This window comes from Microcaecilia unicolor, chromosome 5 (genome assembly GCF_901765095.1).
Source record: "Microcaecilia unicolor chromosome 5, aMicUni1.1, whole genome shotgun sequence".
NCBI lineage: Eukaryota > Metazoa > Chordata > Amphibia > Gymnophiona > Siphonopidae > Microcaecilia > Microcaecilia unicolor.
In genome coordinates, this window is record NC_044035.1 from 108,083,012 (window position 1) to 108,099,386 (window position 16,375).

At 45.3% G+C, this 16,375-nt stretch overlaps 1 protein-coding gene across 1 annotated transcript in view; it reads left to right on the forward strand.

Moving 5' to 3' along the window:
- Positions 1-16,375, forward strand: part of WDFY4 (WDFY family member 4) — a 593,767-nt gene that overhangs the window by 347,822 nt on the left and 229,570 nt on the right. Inside the window, exon 44 of the mRNA XM_030203170.1 lies at positions 12,626-12,789. Coding sequence (XP_030059030.1) covers positions 12,626-12,789 — 164 coding nt within the window. The remainder of the gene's footprint in view (positions 1-12,625; positions 12,790-16,375) is intronic.

Sequence of the window (16,375 nt, forward strand, 5' to 3'; positions counted from 1 at the left end):
GTGGGTGTTGTGTATAGACCCCCGACACAATTGGAAGAACTAGATAAAGATCTGATCGCTGATATTCAAAAGTTGGGGAAGAAAAGAGAGGTGCTGTTGTTGGGAGATTTTAATCTGCCGGATGTAGATTGGAAGGTTCCGTCTGCAAAATCGGAAAGAAGTAGAGAGATTGTGGATGCTTTCCAAAGTGCTCTGCTCAGACAAATGGTGAACGAACCCACGAGGGAGGGAACCACGTTGGATCTGGTGCTCACGAATGGGGATAGTGTGTCAAATGTCCGAGTAGCTGCGCACCTGGGAAACAGTGACCATCAAACGGTTTGTTTTGATGTAACGGCTCATGTGGACGGCGGCCACTCTAAACTCAAAGTCCTCGATTTCAAGCGAGCTGACTTTAACAAAATGGGAGAATACCTGAGGAAGGAGCTGATGGGCTGGGAGGACATACGAGAAGTGGAAGGACAGTGGTCCAGGCTAAAAGAAGTAATAAACAGGGCCACAGACCTTTATGTAAGGAGAGTAAATAAAAGCAGGAGAAAAAGGAAACCGATATGGTTCTCAAAGCAAGTGGCTGAGAAAATAAAGATTAAAGAGTTAGCGTTCCAGAAATATAGAAAATCTCAAGAGGAGGAACACAGGGAGGAATACCGGATGAAACTGAAAGAAGCCAAGAGAGAGGTACGTCTGGCAAAGGCACAAGTGGAAGTAGAAATGTAAGGAGGGGAGACAAAAACTTCTTCAGGTATATTAGTGAAAGGAGAAAGACTATAAAGGGAATTGTGAGACTAAAAGATACAACAAAACGCTATGTAGAAAATGATGAAGAAAAAGCCAATTTGCTAAATAGATACTTTTGTTCTGTTTTCACTGAAGAAAACCCTGGGGAAGGACCGAGAGAGACTGGCAAAAGTACACCTGAAAATGAGGTGGACAGAGCGCCGTTCACGGAAGAGAGTGTGTATCAACAACTTGGAAAGCTAAAGGTGGACAAAGCCATGGGGCAGGACGGGATCCACCCCAGAATACTGAGGGAGCTCAGAGAGGTTCTGGCGGGTCCTCTTAAAGACTTGTTTAATAAATCCTTGGAGACGGGAGAGGTTCCAAGGGATTGGAGAACGGCGGAGGTGGTCCCTCTTCACAAAAGTGGGGATAGGGAAGAAGCTGGAAACTACAGGCCGGTAAGCCTCACTTCGGTTATTGGAAAAGTAATGGAAGCCATGCTGAAGGAAAGGATAGTGAATTTCCTGGAAGCCAATAAGTTGCAAGATCCGAGACAACATGGTTTCACCAAAGGGAAATCATGCCAAACGAATCTCATTGAATTCTTTGACTGGGTGACGGGAGAATTAAATCAAGGACGTGCTATGGACGTCATCTACTTAGATTTCAGCAAGGCTTTCGACACGGTTCCCCACAGGAGGCTCTTAAATAAACTAGACGGCCTGAAAATAGGACCCGAAGTGGTGAACTGGATTAGGAACTGGTTGACGGACAGACGCCAGAGGGTGGTGGTGAATGGAGTTCGCTCGGAGGAAGGAAAGGTGAGTAGTGGAGTGCCTCAGGGATCGGTGCTGGGGCCCATTCTGTTCAATATATATGTGAGTGACATTGCCGAAGGGTTACAAGGTAAAGTTTGCCTTGCGGATGACACCAAGATTTCCAACAGAGTGGACACCCTGAAGGGTGTGGAAAACATGAAAAAAGATCTGAAGAAGCTAGAAGAATGGTCTAACGTTTGGCAATTAAAATTCAATGCGAAAAAATGCAAAGTGATGCACTTAGGGAGTAGAAATCCAAGGGAGACGTATGTGTTAGGCGGGGAGAGTCTGATAGGCACGGACGGGGAGAGGGATCTTGGGGTGATAGTATCTGAGGACCTGAAGGCGACGAAACAGTGCAACAAGGCGGTGGCAGTAGCTAGAAGATTGCTAGGCTGTATAGAGAGAGGAGTGACCAGCAGAAGAAAGGAGGTTTTAATGCCCCTGTATAAGACGTTGGTGAGGCCCCACCTGGAGTATTGTTGTCAGGTTCTCAGGTTCAGAGCCCGCGGGGCCGGGCTCTGGAGCAAACGTGAGCCCTTGGGCTGCTGCCGAGGAGCGACAGCAGCAGGCAAAACCCACCAACCAACACTGGGCAAGCACACCGGCAGGGACTGCAGGCACTGCCCAGCGAACCGGAACACATGGACTGGAATCCCCCGGACTGGAGGACACAGGACTGGAACACACACCGGACCGGAACACACTGGACTGGAGCGCACCAACTGCACTTAGCTACTAAGCCCCCCAGGAGTTGAGCTCCTAGGTTTGAGTAGCCGACAGAAGTGCACACTGCACCACCCTACCTAAAGCAAACACCACCGTTGCAAAGGCCCTGAAGGAAACAACACCACTTCCTTATCAAGGCCCTCCCTGATGATGTCACACTCCCTAGACCTAGGCAAAAGCACATTGACTCAGAGAGGCCCAACCCACACCAATGCAAAACCGTGAAGCACTTGAAGCCAGTACACCCAAAGACAGGTAGAGCTAACTCAGTCCACCCACACAGCTGTGGTAAAATGAAACAATTAACCCCATGCTGCTGGAAGCTGCCAGCACAGAGAGACAGAGCCAGCTCAGACAGGACAGACAAAAGAAACAGAAGCCAGCTAAGAAGCTGACCCCCAGGAAAGAGGTAAGTTTGAGAGGGGTTCTGACCCCAATCATAACAGCACCTCCCCCTCAAGGCTCCCGTGTCCCCACGGGAGCTCCAGGTCTCAAAAGACAATTTAGGTCTCCATGGGTAGCTGTGATGAAATCTCCCAATTGGTTTCACAACATAAATCTGGGCGGCTGGGCAGGACGTGACAAGTACATCTGGAACTAGGAAACCAGAATGGCTTTGGCCGCCACGAGGCTCTTTAGAACGGCTGATAGGCAGGATCAGAGTCTTGGATGCAACAAGTGGAGTCCTATTCAACAGGAACCATTTCCTGAAGGAGTCCACAACTTCCTTGACTTCCTGGCACTCCACTGTAGCAGCTAGAACTGGGCTAGAGCCCACACCCATCCTGGAATCTAAAGCCGGACAGGAACTCGAACAGGACTTCAGACTGGACCTTGCCTCTTGGCTGGAGCTGGAACTCAGGAGGGGTTCAACATCTTGGTTGAAGTGGGAACTCAGAGTAGACTCAGCATCTTGCCTGAGACTGCAATCTGATCCGGCCTCAGCCTCTTGGCCGGAACTGCCACTCAATTCGGACTCAGCCTCTTGGCTGGACTCGGTACTCAACGTAGACTCAGCATCTCGGCTGGCACTGGGACTTGCTCCGGACTCAGCATCTTGACCGGGACTGCAACTTGACCCGGACTCAGCATCTTGCCTGGAACTGGAACTCCAACTTGACCCAGACTCAGCATCTTGGCCGGGACTGCAACTTGACTCGGACTCAGCATCTTGCCTGGAACTGGAACTCCAACTTGACCCAGACTCAGCATCTTGGCCGAAACTGCAACTTGACCCGGACTCAGCATCTTGCCTGGGACTGGAACTCCAACTTGACCCGGCCTCAGCATCTTGGCCGGGACTGCAACTAGAGCCAGACTCAGCATCTTGCCTGGGACTGGAACTCCAACTCTCACCGGACTCAGCATCTTGGCCGGGACTGCAACTTGACCCGGACTCAGCATCTTGCCTGGGACTGGAACTCCAACTTGACCCGGACTCAGCATCTTGGCCGGAACTGCAACTAGAGCCAGACTCAGCATCTTGCCTGGGACTGGAACTCCAACTCTCACCGGACTCAACATCTTGACCGGAGGTGCAACTTGACCCGGACTCAGCATCTTGCCTGGAACTGGAACTCCAACTTAGCCCGGACTCAGCATCTTGGCCGGGACGGCAACTCTCACCGGACTCAGAATCTTGGCCGGGACTGTAACTTGACCCAGACTCAGCATCTTGCCCGGGACTGTAACTCAATTCTGATTCGGCATCTCGGCTGAACTCTGCACTCGGTGCAGACTCAGCACTCATCGTGGACTCGTCATCTTGGCTGGGCTCTGCACTCGGTGTAGACTCAGCACTCATCATGGACTCGTCATTTCGGCTGGGCTCTGCCCTCGGTGCAGACTCAGCACTCATCGTGGACTCATCATCTCGGCTGGGCTCTGCCCTCGGTGCAGACTCAGCACTCATCGTGGACCCGTCATCTTGGCTGGGCTCTGCACTCGGTGTAGACTCAGCACTTATCGTGGACTCAATATCTCGGCTGGGCTCTGCACTCGGTGCAGACTCAGCACTCATCGTGGACTCATCATCTCGGCTGGGCTCTGCCCTCGGTGTAGATTCAAAATCCCGGCTGGGACTGCAACTTGATCCAGACTCAGCATCTTGACTGGAACTCCAACTCGATCCAGACTCAGCATCTTGACTGGAACTGCAACTCCATCCAGACTCAGCATCTTGACTGGAACTGCAACTCGATCCAGACTCAGCATCTTCACTGAAACTACCACTCCATCCAGACTCAGCATCTTGGCTGCCACTGCTGCAACTCACTCCGGACTCAGCATCTCGGCTGCCACTCGATCCGGACTCAGCATCTTGGCAGGCAAAGCTCTTCAGGCTGGACTCAGAAGTTTGGCGGGAAAAATCAGGAAGCCACCTTCTTTCAGCTTGGGCTTCAGGAGTATCCCGCAGGGCTGGATCCGAGAGAAGCTGAAAGCGATAAAAGAAGAGCTTGGTAGCAGGGTCAATAGCAGAAACTGGGTTCTCTTCGAACCCAAGCCAGGAGACACGCCTTCTCTCTGCTGCAGCTTCAGGAGTATTCCTCAAGGCTGGATCAGACAAAAGTGCAACCCGGTAATCCTGGAGTGTCAGAAACGGATCCAGATCAAAAATTGGGTTGGAACTGGGATCCAAACTTGTACTAGGAGGCTTGGTTTGAAGCGCCACTTGAACTGGACGCAGAGACTTGGCTTGAAGCGCTGCTTGGACTGGAATCGGAGACTCAGTCAGAAGCATCCCTCAGACTGGACTCAGAGACTTGAGTGGAAGCGCCACCTGAACTGGGATAGGAGGCTCAGTTCGAAGTGCCCTCTGAACTGGACTCAGAGGCTTGGTCAGAAGCATCCCTCGGACTGGACTCAGAGGCTTGAGTGGAAGCGCCACTTGAACTTGAGTCGGCGACTCGGTTAGGAGCGTCCCTTGGACTAGGCTCCGAGGCTTGGCTGGACGCGCTGCTCCGACTGGATTCAGAGGCTTGTCTGGGCGCGCTGCTTGAACGGGACTGGACCCCTGCTGGGCCCAGAGCATGGAATTCCCAAGACGTCTCCTCTCCGCGACAGCTTCAGGAGTATCCCACAAAGCTGGATTCAAGACAAGGCTGCGGCGATACTCAGCGAGCGTGATAAAAGGGTCCATATCTGAAACTGGGTTTTCAGCGATTCCAAGCCACCGGACATGTTTTCTCTCAGCTGCCGCTTCAGGGGTCTTCTTCAAAACAGGATGCGACAAAAGTTTCCCACGATACTGACGAAGAGTCATAGAAGGATCAAGAACAATGATGGAGCTGGACCCCAGCTGGGTCAGCTGGGCGGGGGTTCTTGCCGGCTCATGGCCTTTGCAATCTGTCAGGTTCTCAGGTTCAGAGCCCGTGGGGCCGGGCTCTGGAGCAAACGTGAGCCCTTGGGCTGCTGCCGAGGAGCGACAGCAGCAGGCAAAACCCACCAACCAACACTGGGCAAGCACACCGGCAGGGACTGCAGGCACTGCCCAGCGAACCGGAACACATGGACTGGAATCCCCCGGACTGGAGGACACAGGACTGGAACACACACCGGACCGGAACACACTGGACTGGAGCGCACCAACTGCACTTAGCTACTAAGCCCCCCAGGAGTTGAGCTCCTAGGTTTGAGTAGCCGACAGGACTTACTGGATACCGGATGACATAGGGACCAGGACTGGAAACAGAAGTGCTCCTAAACCTAAACTGATCTACGTGCTCCCAATCCCTAAACCAGCAGGAGTGTTCCTAACAGTAAACTGACAAAAGGACTTCCTAAACCCTATACTAAACAGGAGCTCCTAAGCCCTGCTCAAGAAAGGGACTTCCTAAGCCCTAAACTAACAGAGCAGGGAACTAAATACAAAGCTAACACAGATGCTACTAAGCACCAAGTTACAAGCAGAGCTTTACACTAATAAGCTAAACACAAAACTAACCAGCTACCTAAGCACTGCTCTAGCAAGCTAGATACAACTAACAAGGTGCTTCCCAAGCACTACTCTGGCAAGCAACCAGAAGAGCTCCTAGCACTAAAAGGGAAGACAGGGGAGCCACAAGGAAAAGAAGGGAAGCTAACACATAAGCCAAAAGTGATTCTAAATCACCAAACACCAACAGCAAAGACTGCAATGCTCCCAATAGCACAAACACCAGAAGTACTTCTAACAGCAAACTCTGCAGTGTTCCTAACAACACCAAACCCTGAAGTACTTCTATCAGCAACAGAGCTTCCAAAGCCCTACACATAGCAATGCTTCCAAAACCAAGAGGGAAAAGCAGGAAAGCTAAACACACAAACACCAGTGCACACTGCACTAACACTAACCTGGACCTTAGCAAAAGCAAGCAGGGAAACTAGACACAAAGTCAGAAGTGCACACTGCACCACCCTACCTAAAGCAAACACCACCGTTGCAAAGGCCCTGAAGGAAACAACACCACTTCCTTATCAAGGCCCTCCCTGATGATGTCACACTCCCTAGACCTAGGCAAAAGCACACTGACTCAGAGAGGCCCAACCCACACCAATGCAAAACCGTGAAGCACTTGAAGCCAGTACACCCAAAGACAGGTAGAGCTAACTCAGTCCACCCACACAGCTGTGGTAAAATGAAACAATTAACCCCATGCTGCTGGAAGCTGCCAGCACAGAGAGACAGAGCCAGCTCAGACAGGACAGACAAAAGAAACAGAAGCCAGCTAAGAAGCTGACCCCCAGGAAAGAGGTAAGTTTGAGAGGGGTTCTGACCCCAATCATAACAATTGTGTTCAGTTTTGGAGGCCGTATCTTGCGAAGGATGTTAAAAAAATGGAAGCGGTGCAAAGAAAAGCTACGAGGATGGTATGGGATTTACGTTCCAAGACATATGAAGAGAGGCTTGCTGACCTGAACATGTACACCCTGGAGGATAGGAGGAACAGGGGTGATATGATACAGACGTTCAAATATTTGAAAGGTATTAATCCGCAAACGAATCTTTTCCGGAGATGGGAAGGCGGTAGAACGAGAGGACATGAAATGAGATTGAAGGGGGGCAGACTCAGGAAAGATGTCAGGAAGTATTTCTTCACGGAGAGGGTGGTGGACGCTTGGAATGCCCTCCCGCGGGAGGTGGTGGAGATGAAAACGGTAACGGAGTTCAAACATGCGTGGGATATGCATAGAGGAATCCTGTGCAGAAGGAATGGATCCTCAGAAGCTTAGCTGAAATTGGGTGGCGGAGCAGTTGGGGGGAAGAGGGGGTGGTGGTTGGGAGGCGAGGATAGGGGATGGCAGACTTATACGGTCTGTACCAGAGCCGGTGATGAGAGGCGGGACTGGTGGTTGGGAGGCGGGAAATACTGCTGGGCAGACTTATATGGTCTGTGCCCTTAAAAGGACAGGTACAAATTCAAGGTAAGGTATACACATATGAGTTTGTCATGGGCAGACTGGATGGACCATGCAGGTCTTTATCTGCCGTCATCTACTATGTTACTATGTTACTATGTAATTGAAATACCTTGTTGGCTGGCGGGGATCCCGAGGCCCTGCCAGCAGAAGATATCTTCCTCTAGCACTGTTCTTCTGCTGATTGCCTGGCCCTGCAGCTGCTTTTCCTTTCAAGGAATGTTCGATTTCAAAACCGAGCCTGAGAGGAAAAGCCAGCCGTTCAGTTGGGCAGAAGAGCAAGACTGGAGGTGCTCCTCCAGGTCCTCCCCAGCCTCCAAGGGGGGCCCCGGCCGCGGCACCGGAGTTTTCTCTATCCTACTCCTGTCGGGACGCGATCACTTGGGTCCCATCGGAGCAAGGGAGAGATAGAGAAAGACCCCGGCACCAGGCCTGCCTTGAAGGCCAGGGGAATTTTGCCCCCCCCCCCCCCCCACATCCCTCTCGGTGGCCCTGACTGGACAAACTGAGGAACACTGAGAGGGCAAGCAGATTGTGATGTAGATTGGGAGCCATATGGTAACCCTAGTCATGGAAGACATTTCCAATGAGGAAGACAGCATGGGCAGGAGTGCGTGACAATATCTCCTGCCCTGAATCTCCACTAGACCACCAGGTGAAATGGTAGACCCAGGAGGGAGGGGGCAGAGGGCCTATGGGTGTGTCGGGATGGGGCTTTCTCTGTTCGGGGGGATGAGGAGGAGGGAAGGAGAGATGAAAGGAAGGGGAAGGGAGGAATTTTGGACACCATGGGGGGGGGGGGGGGGGAGGAGAAGACTATGTTTGAGTTAACATTCCTCCCACACACACATAAACACATACACTTTTTATAGGTGGAAAGATGTTAGCTTATATTTGGGTGGGTATATATTTTATTATATACAGTAATGCATGATTTTTGCCATTTAATACTCATTAAGGGGCAAAAATCATGCATTATTCCCTTAATGCACATTAGTAATTACCTCCCTTAGGGGATCTTTTACAAAAGCATGCCAGAGTTTTTAGTGCATGCAAAAAATTCATGTGCGCTAAATGCTAAGATTCCCATAGGAATATAATGGGTGTCTTAGCGTTTAGCGCACATGAATTTTTTGCATGCACTAAAAACACTAGTGCTTTAGTAAAAGGGGCCCTTAGACTTTTGTGTGCATAAATAAAATAATTCAGTTTCATATTCAAGGACAATTAGGCATTTGTCAGCAGCCAGTGAGTGTATTATTGCCCTATCTGTATATTTTTACAATATATACAGATAATATTGGATCATTTAAATCGTTAAACAGACCAGTGTTATCTGTATATTTGTGGGTTGGTTTAGGAAAGGGAAAAGGGCAGGCCAAAATATTGTCCAGATAGTACTGATATTCAGCTGCTATGGAATAGATTCTATATATGGTGCCATAAGAATTGGCATCGAAAAAAATTCACTTAGGTGTATTCTATAAAACGTGCCTAACTTTAGGTGTGGTTTATAGAATTCATCTAGGACCCATCCATGTGATTAAATCTAGTCACAGGAATTTACACCAAGTAAAACTTGTTGTAAATGCCGGTGATTAGGTTAGGTGTAGAGCGGGCATATTCTGTAACAGTGCACATAATTTTTAGTAACGCCCACAATTCACCCATTCCACACCCATGGCCATTCCCTCTTTTTGGCAGCACACATTAGAATTTACGTGCATCGCTTTATAGAATATGCATGTAAATTCTAATTAAAGCCATTTGGTGCCAATAAATGCCTGTTAATTGGCAATTATTAGCGCTAATTGGCTTGGTAAGATTATTAAGTTGCTTGCGCAATTCAGAGTATGACCTGAATTGCTTGTGCAACTCAACTCACACTATATAGAATCTGGGGTATATGGTCAAGTTCTTTTTTTTAATTTAGGCAAGCAGTGGTTGGAACGTACAAGGAAAAGTATATTTCTAGAGTCCATCCAAGAATAATTGATTTCCTATTCTTCATGAGGACATTTTTATTGGTTAAAATCTGAAACCAGAGGCCATACTGAATCAAAGTTCATAATTTCATTGTCTTTATGGAATATTCACTTCACCAAGAGGTGTGCAGCTGGTTTGTGCTTTTAGTTTAGAAAATGTGTCCATAAAGAATGCACTCTAAATTGATTTTCATCCATAAAACCTCTGTATTCATGCAAATAAAATTGACTTATGCACATTAAAACATTTTGGAGGCAATTCTATAAAGGTAATTCTATAAAGCTCTCCTAAAGTTTGACGGTAGGATGCTGAACACTAAGGGCCCAATTCTATATATAGTGCCTAAAATTAACGCACGTTAGGCAATTGACATGCGTAAATCCTTGAGTGGTATTTAGAATATGCTTAGGCATAGTTTATGCAACTAAATTTATGCTTGTCCATTTATGCCAACGAAAAGCTGGTGTAAATCCCTGCGCGTAGATTTACACATAGTGGCCCATATTTTATAACAACGCGTATAGATTTTGGAATGCCCACAAAACACCCATTCCACGCCCCCTAAGCATGCCTCTTTTTGCCTGTACACATTAGAATTTAGGCACAGTACATTATAGAATATGTTTAGCAATGTATTCGCGTAAATTCTAATTTTTGCTAATTAGTGCTTATTATTGCTTGTAAAGAGCTAGTAACGCTTAACAGCTTGTTAAAATTATCTACATGTGTAGTTATAGAATATGTCTAGATTTACATGCAGAACCGCATGTAACTCTAGGTATGCTATAGAATCTGGGGGTAAGCGCAAATTCTATAATGTATCTAGGAGCCCAGATTCCGTTATAAAATACTAGGGTAAGTCAGCATTGTCACGTCTAACTTGAGCACTGATGTCATGTGAATGGCTGGTGAAAATGCCAGCGCTTCAATACTGGCAGTTAGGTGCGCAACTGACAGTATTCTATAAACGTAGCTCTTAATTGCTTGGCATGACCTCTGACCTGCCCATGCTCCTTCCAGGTCCACGTCCCTTTGCATTTGCGCATCATGGAAATTAGATGCTAAGGGGTGAATTCTATATATGGTGCTGAAAAAAAAAGCCCTATTCTATAAGCCATGCTTAAAGTTAGGCGTGGTTTATAGAATAGTGCTTACACCTGGGAATCATGCATAACTTTAGATGCGGCCATTTGTACTAACTGATAACAGTGCGCGTAAATATAAGGAACGTCCCCATTCCACTCATGACCCTCTCATTGCCGTGATCCCTTTTCCAACTCACATGTAAAAATTTAGGCACGGGATCAGCACCTAAATTTATGTGCGTATGTTCCAATTAAACCTAATCAGTGCCAGTAATTGCCTGTTAAAAAGCCAATTATCGGTGCTAATTAGCTCAATAATTAAATTACATGCACAATTTTTGGTGACTTTTATAAAATTAGGGGGTAAGCTTATAGAATAGGCGCATAAGTTACGCATGTATCTCCAAATTAGAATTAATTAGTGCTTGTTAATGGCGATAATTGGTACTTATTGCCACTTAAGTGCCAGTTTAGTTCGGATTAGATAATTAAGCTGCACATATCTAAAGCTATTATATCATTTCATGCAGTACTGCACGCCTATCTATGTGTGCCAGTTATAGAATTAGGAGGTTTGAGGATAATGTTATGAACCTTTTCCACACATTAAATGCTGATTTATATGCGAAAAAGGACTCTATAAAGTTAAGTTATACTTAAAAGTATGCAGGGTTCACGTTGACACATTCTTATATGGTTTGTGCAGCGGATACTAGGGAACTGGGTTTGATTCCCACTGCAGCTCCTTGTGACTCTGGGCAAGTCACTTAACTCTGCATTGTTCCAGGTACAAAATAAGTACCTGTATATAATATGTAAATCGCTTTGATTGTAACCACAGAAAGGTGGTATATCAAGTCTCATCCCCTGTCCCTTTCCCTTTCCTTTGTAGAGTAGGCATGCTCTGTGGGAGAGAGGGCAGAGCATGAGTGGAATCACAATTTACATGTATATTTTATAAAATATGTGTGTAAAAATATGTGCTAACATATATGCCTCCTTTCAAGAATGGGTAATGTCTGCCACTTCAATCTTGGTCCAGTTTCTGCTGGATTTCTGCTGATATTTTATAAATAAAGGTCCAAAATAGGTGCCTTCCTGCTCAGTTAGCCTAGGTGCCCTGCTATTAAATTACCATTGGTAAAAATTAAGGATAATGAGCTACCTCATGGGTAGCAAGCAGCAAAAAGAAAGAGTGGGGTCCAAAGAACGTGGAGTCCAAAAATAAAATAATCACTTCCATTAATTAATGATAAAATGCCATATACTGAAATCTAACGATGCACCTGGAGAAGCATAACTTGGCATGGCTGAGTTTCGGCTGAAACACCTGCAAATGGAGTCCAATGTGCTAGAGAGCTGTAAATCCAAAATTTGTATTGTTGGAAAATCTAAATGAGTGTGCTTGCTGCTTTCAAGCTGAGGTTTTGTTTGATACTAAGCACCTTATACTTCTTTGGCGTTAAGGACTCGTTTGTTAGATTTCCTAACAGCACATTTTGTATTTACAGCACTCTAGCACATAGGACTCCTGATGCAAGCGTTCCAGCCGAAACACGGCCGTGCCGAGTTGTGCTTCTCCAGGTGCATTGTTACCTTTAAGTATATGGCATTTTATCATTAATAAATGGAAGACACTATTTTATTCTTGGACTCCACATTTTTTGAATTTTGTTGCTGATAAAAAAATTACCCTCCACATGTGCTTTAATCAAATTTGGTGCATGAACATTTGAAATAAACTGAAGAAATGTCTAAAAATCAGCCCAAAAAAAAAAGAAAATGATCCAAAAATGAACTAAAATTTGTTTCTGTGCCAAAATGTGCTCAGAGCTGGTGCAATCCCAACACTGCTAACCTGACTTTATTTATTTATTTTGTATTTCAAAGAATTAATAGTAAATGGTTCAAACTCTGAGACTGATGACTATGGAAAAGATAGTAATGAGCTGACCTTCTTCCCTGCTTTATATGAAAGTCTGTCATCGGAAGACTTCTTTGAAGAATGCATGGAGAGACAAGTCATTCTACAGGAGTTTGCAGAAAATGAGAAGGTATCCGCCATATACCCATATCATTTTTCAGATTTACTAATAACTTGTTTTCAGAGGTAACAGAATACAACTTGAAGAAAGGAAAACTTGCAGTGTAGAACATTTGCTACCACAGAATGTCCAGGTCTCACAGATATTCTGGAAGACTCCCTGTCATGTCTCCCTGTATTGTGGGACAAACAGCTCACGATCCTGCCATTTCTTCTCTATTTCTAGTGTCAGAAGTTCAAACAAAGTGGCATGACCCTATGACATGGGAATAGAGAGCATACAAATGTTGTCTTTACTTGCAGGTGCCCACCTACCTCTGCTCCATGGCACATTTCAAGTTTAGAAAGGAGGAGAAGAGTTGTTCCTGGAAAGAGCATGTGTGCACTCTCAGGGCAGTTCTATCTAGTGCCCCCAAATGGAGGTAAACAACAGTTAGGTACTGTTCTACATGTTAGTGCCTAATTGCAAAGGGGGAGTGCATTTGGGCAGGTCACACACCTAGGTGCCAAACTTAGGGGATCTTTTACAAAGGCGCACTAGCGTTTTTAGCATGCGCTAAATGCGAAGATGTCCATTATATTCCTATGGGCATCTTAGCATTTAGCGTACACTAATTTTTAGCACACGGTAAAAATGCTAGTGCGCCTTAGTAGAAGGGGCCCTTATAGAATACTATAAGGTGTCCGGTACCTACAATTCAGCTCTAACATGTATGCCTGCCTTTTAAATGATATAAGTGTTGGTGCCTAAATGAAGGCACCCAGATGCCGTTATAGAATACTATCTTAGCACACAGATTGTAAGTGCGTAATTTTTAGTGCCCTTTATTTAAATGACTCCTCTCTGTTTTCATTTCCATGAACCTGTGGGACAGTAAGATGGGCAACAGAGAAGAGCATTTAGTAATCTGAGGAGAGACAAAGGGCAAAATGTCTAGGGAGAAGATGAGACTGAGGGGATCTGGAGAAGAAGTGTGATGAGGACTGGTCACGATGTGTGAGATGGGGATGAAAGACAGGAAACTGGGGGAAGGGAAAGTGATTAGACGCAAAGATAGAGCTTTGAAACTACCACAAGGGATCAGCCAGCACCATTTTAGTTCAGTCAGCCACTGGGGCAGGAGCTCCTATTCTATTCATTTCTTCTGGATATCTTGGGCCAATGTTCAGATAAGGGAAGGACCTTCGAGGGAGAGGGATTTAAAATATTTTAGCCCCATGTCAAAGCTAGGTGGGGGATACCAGGCCCTCTGGGCCACAAAGAAGTGGAGGTTCCTCAGTGGTAGAGGGTCCAGCAGGAGCTTCCATTCTGGGCTCTTGGCCCTTTAATTTTATCATGCTACCACATGAAGAAAACATATTTTTAGGTGTCTCTTGTGAAAAAAAAACTGCAGCTCTTGAACTGTAGTAAGTTTCTTTTTTTCCTCAAAAATGGGCCCACAGAGCCTTTTTCATGCACTTGTTTTCTCATTTTTGTGCATTAATGAGTTGATTTTGCATGATTTTTGTATCTCAGCAAGTCAGTGCAAAATTTAAATAAACATTTTGACAAAGTAGACTTCATGTGAAAATTTACTACTGGAAGGGTACTTCAGTGAAGTGACTTTGCAAAAGTGCATTTTACTTGAAAAATAACAGGAGACAGCTAAATCTCACAGAAATATGCATTAACCCGCAAACACTTTGCTGGTATAGTACATAGGACTTTTTCCCCCTAATTCTAAAAAAGTCGCCAAAAATTGCACCCACAAATTTGGGCATGCGCCCAATTTGCAGGTGCAATTTAATTGAATAACAAGCCAATTAGTGCCAATAATTTGCTTTTTAACAAGCAATCATTGGCACTAATTGGATTTAATTAAGATCTACGCATGTGATCCGCACCTAACCTTTACGTGCATCCTGAAAAACGGGGTATGGAAATGAGAGGGTCATGGGCAGTTCAGGGCAGATCGTGGGTGTGGTTTTGCATTACGCACTCTATTATAGAGTAAGTAGGTTCCGTGTGTAAATTTAGATGGGACATTGTACCACTTTTTTTTGGTGCAAATGGATGCACCTTAATTTACATGTGACTCCCGGGACTTAAGTACTATTCTATAAACTTTAGGTGCGGCTTATAGAATAATGCTTAAGCTGTTTTTTTGGCACCAATTTTTTAAAGCACAATTTATAGAATTCACCCCTTTATATCTTCCACTGTTTTCCAATTTAACATGATGGGTGAGAAGAGGAAGTGTGTACATATGTCCTGGAGGATGTCATTGCCTCCCTGCCTGTCTTTCCTAAAGTCAGGAGCTCAAAGCTATCTCCTTCCTCATAACAAATTGATTATGATATGTGATGTGTACTGCTTCATTTTTGGCTTGGGCTGTTTTCTCAATGTATCCTGTATATTAAATCTAATCTCATAACTAAACTTTTCCCCTGTGGAGAGAGGTTAAAGTTTGCAAATGGTGAACACGTTTTGTCGGTGTTGCAATAATTGTCATTTTAGGCTTCAGGCATGGTTTATTTCTCCTTGGCTCCGCAGGAAGTCTTCAGAAACTCCAGACATTTTATGTAGGCAGCAGTGCTACATCCTCTAGTTGACAGAAGTATTAAAAAAAGCAGCAGGAGGTGACATTAGCTGTCCTGTGTTCACTTAGTGCTCCATGTTCCTGGAATGTAAATGATTGCAATTCCCCCTGTATGTGTTAACTGGCTCACTGGAATCTGTTTACAGACTGTATTAGAACATGCTTTTGTGGCTCGTTGGCTGATTCCTTTGTTTGGAAATTGTAACCTAGCTAGCATGTAATATAATTGCTTCTTAAACCTAGCACGTGTATAGGGATATTTAAATTACCTTCATATTTTTCAAATTACAAGTTGTTTTTTTTCATGTTAATACCCTGGTGCGTTATATGGCTCATCAGCACCTATTAATAGTTTACTGGCTTGAGGATATATTGTACCTGGTTGCTACTTTTATAATTGTGCAGTTTTAGAGCGTGATAGAGGTTGCAGGCAAAAGAAAATCAAATTCTGAGATTCCATAAAAGATTCCATGGAAATAATCTAATTTTGTATTGGGCTGGCAAAAAAAAAAAGAGAAAGTAATGTAAAGGTTTATTATAAAAAAAACCACTTAATGAGTGATGCACAAGGATTGTGTGCATAATTTTGTAATAGACCACCTAAATAGGACAGCAGGTATGCACATATGTTACAGTACATGAGTTTTCTAAAGGAACGTATGTCCATACATTCCATTTAAAAATTACCCCATGGAAAGCACACACACTTTCTCATTTGCATGCACAAATTTTCCTTTTGATTTTTTACACAGATGCCCATATTTTATATGTGACCGGTTTGCCTTACTGATGCTAAATCTGTTTAAATTCAGTAATAGGGTGGACACCCCAGTGGGTGTGGATGACATGAGGAAAGATCTGGAAAAACTTGAAGAACGGTCTGATAATTGGAAAACTAACATTTAATGCTAAGAAATGCAAGGTCATGCACTTGGGTTACAAGAATCCAAGGGGACGATACACTGTTGGGTGTGAAGTGCTTCTGTGTACGAAAGAAGAGCGGGACCTGCTGACCTT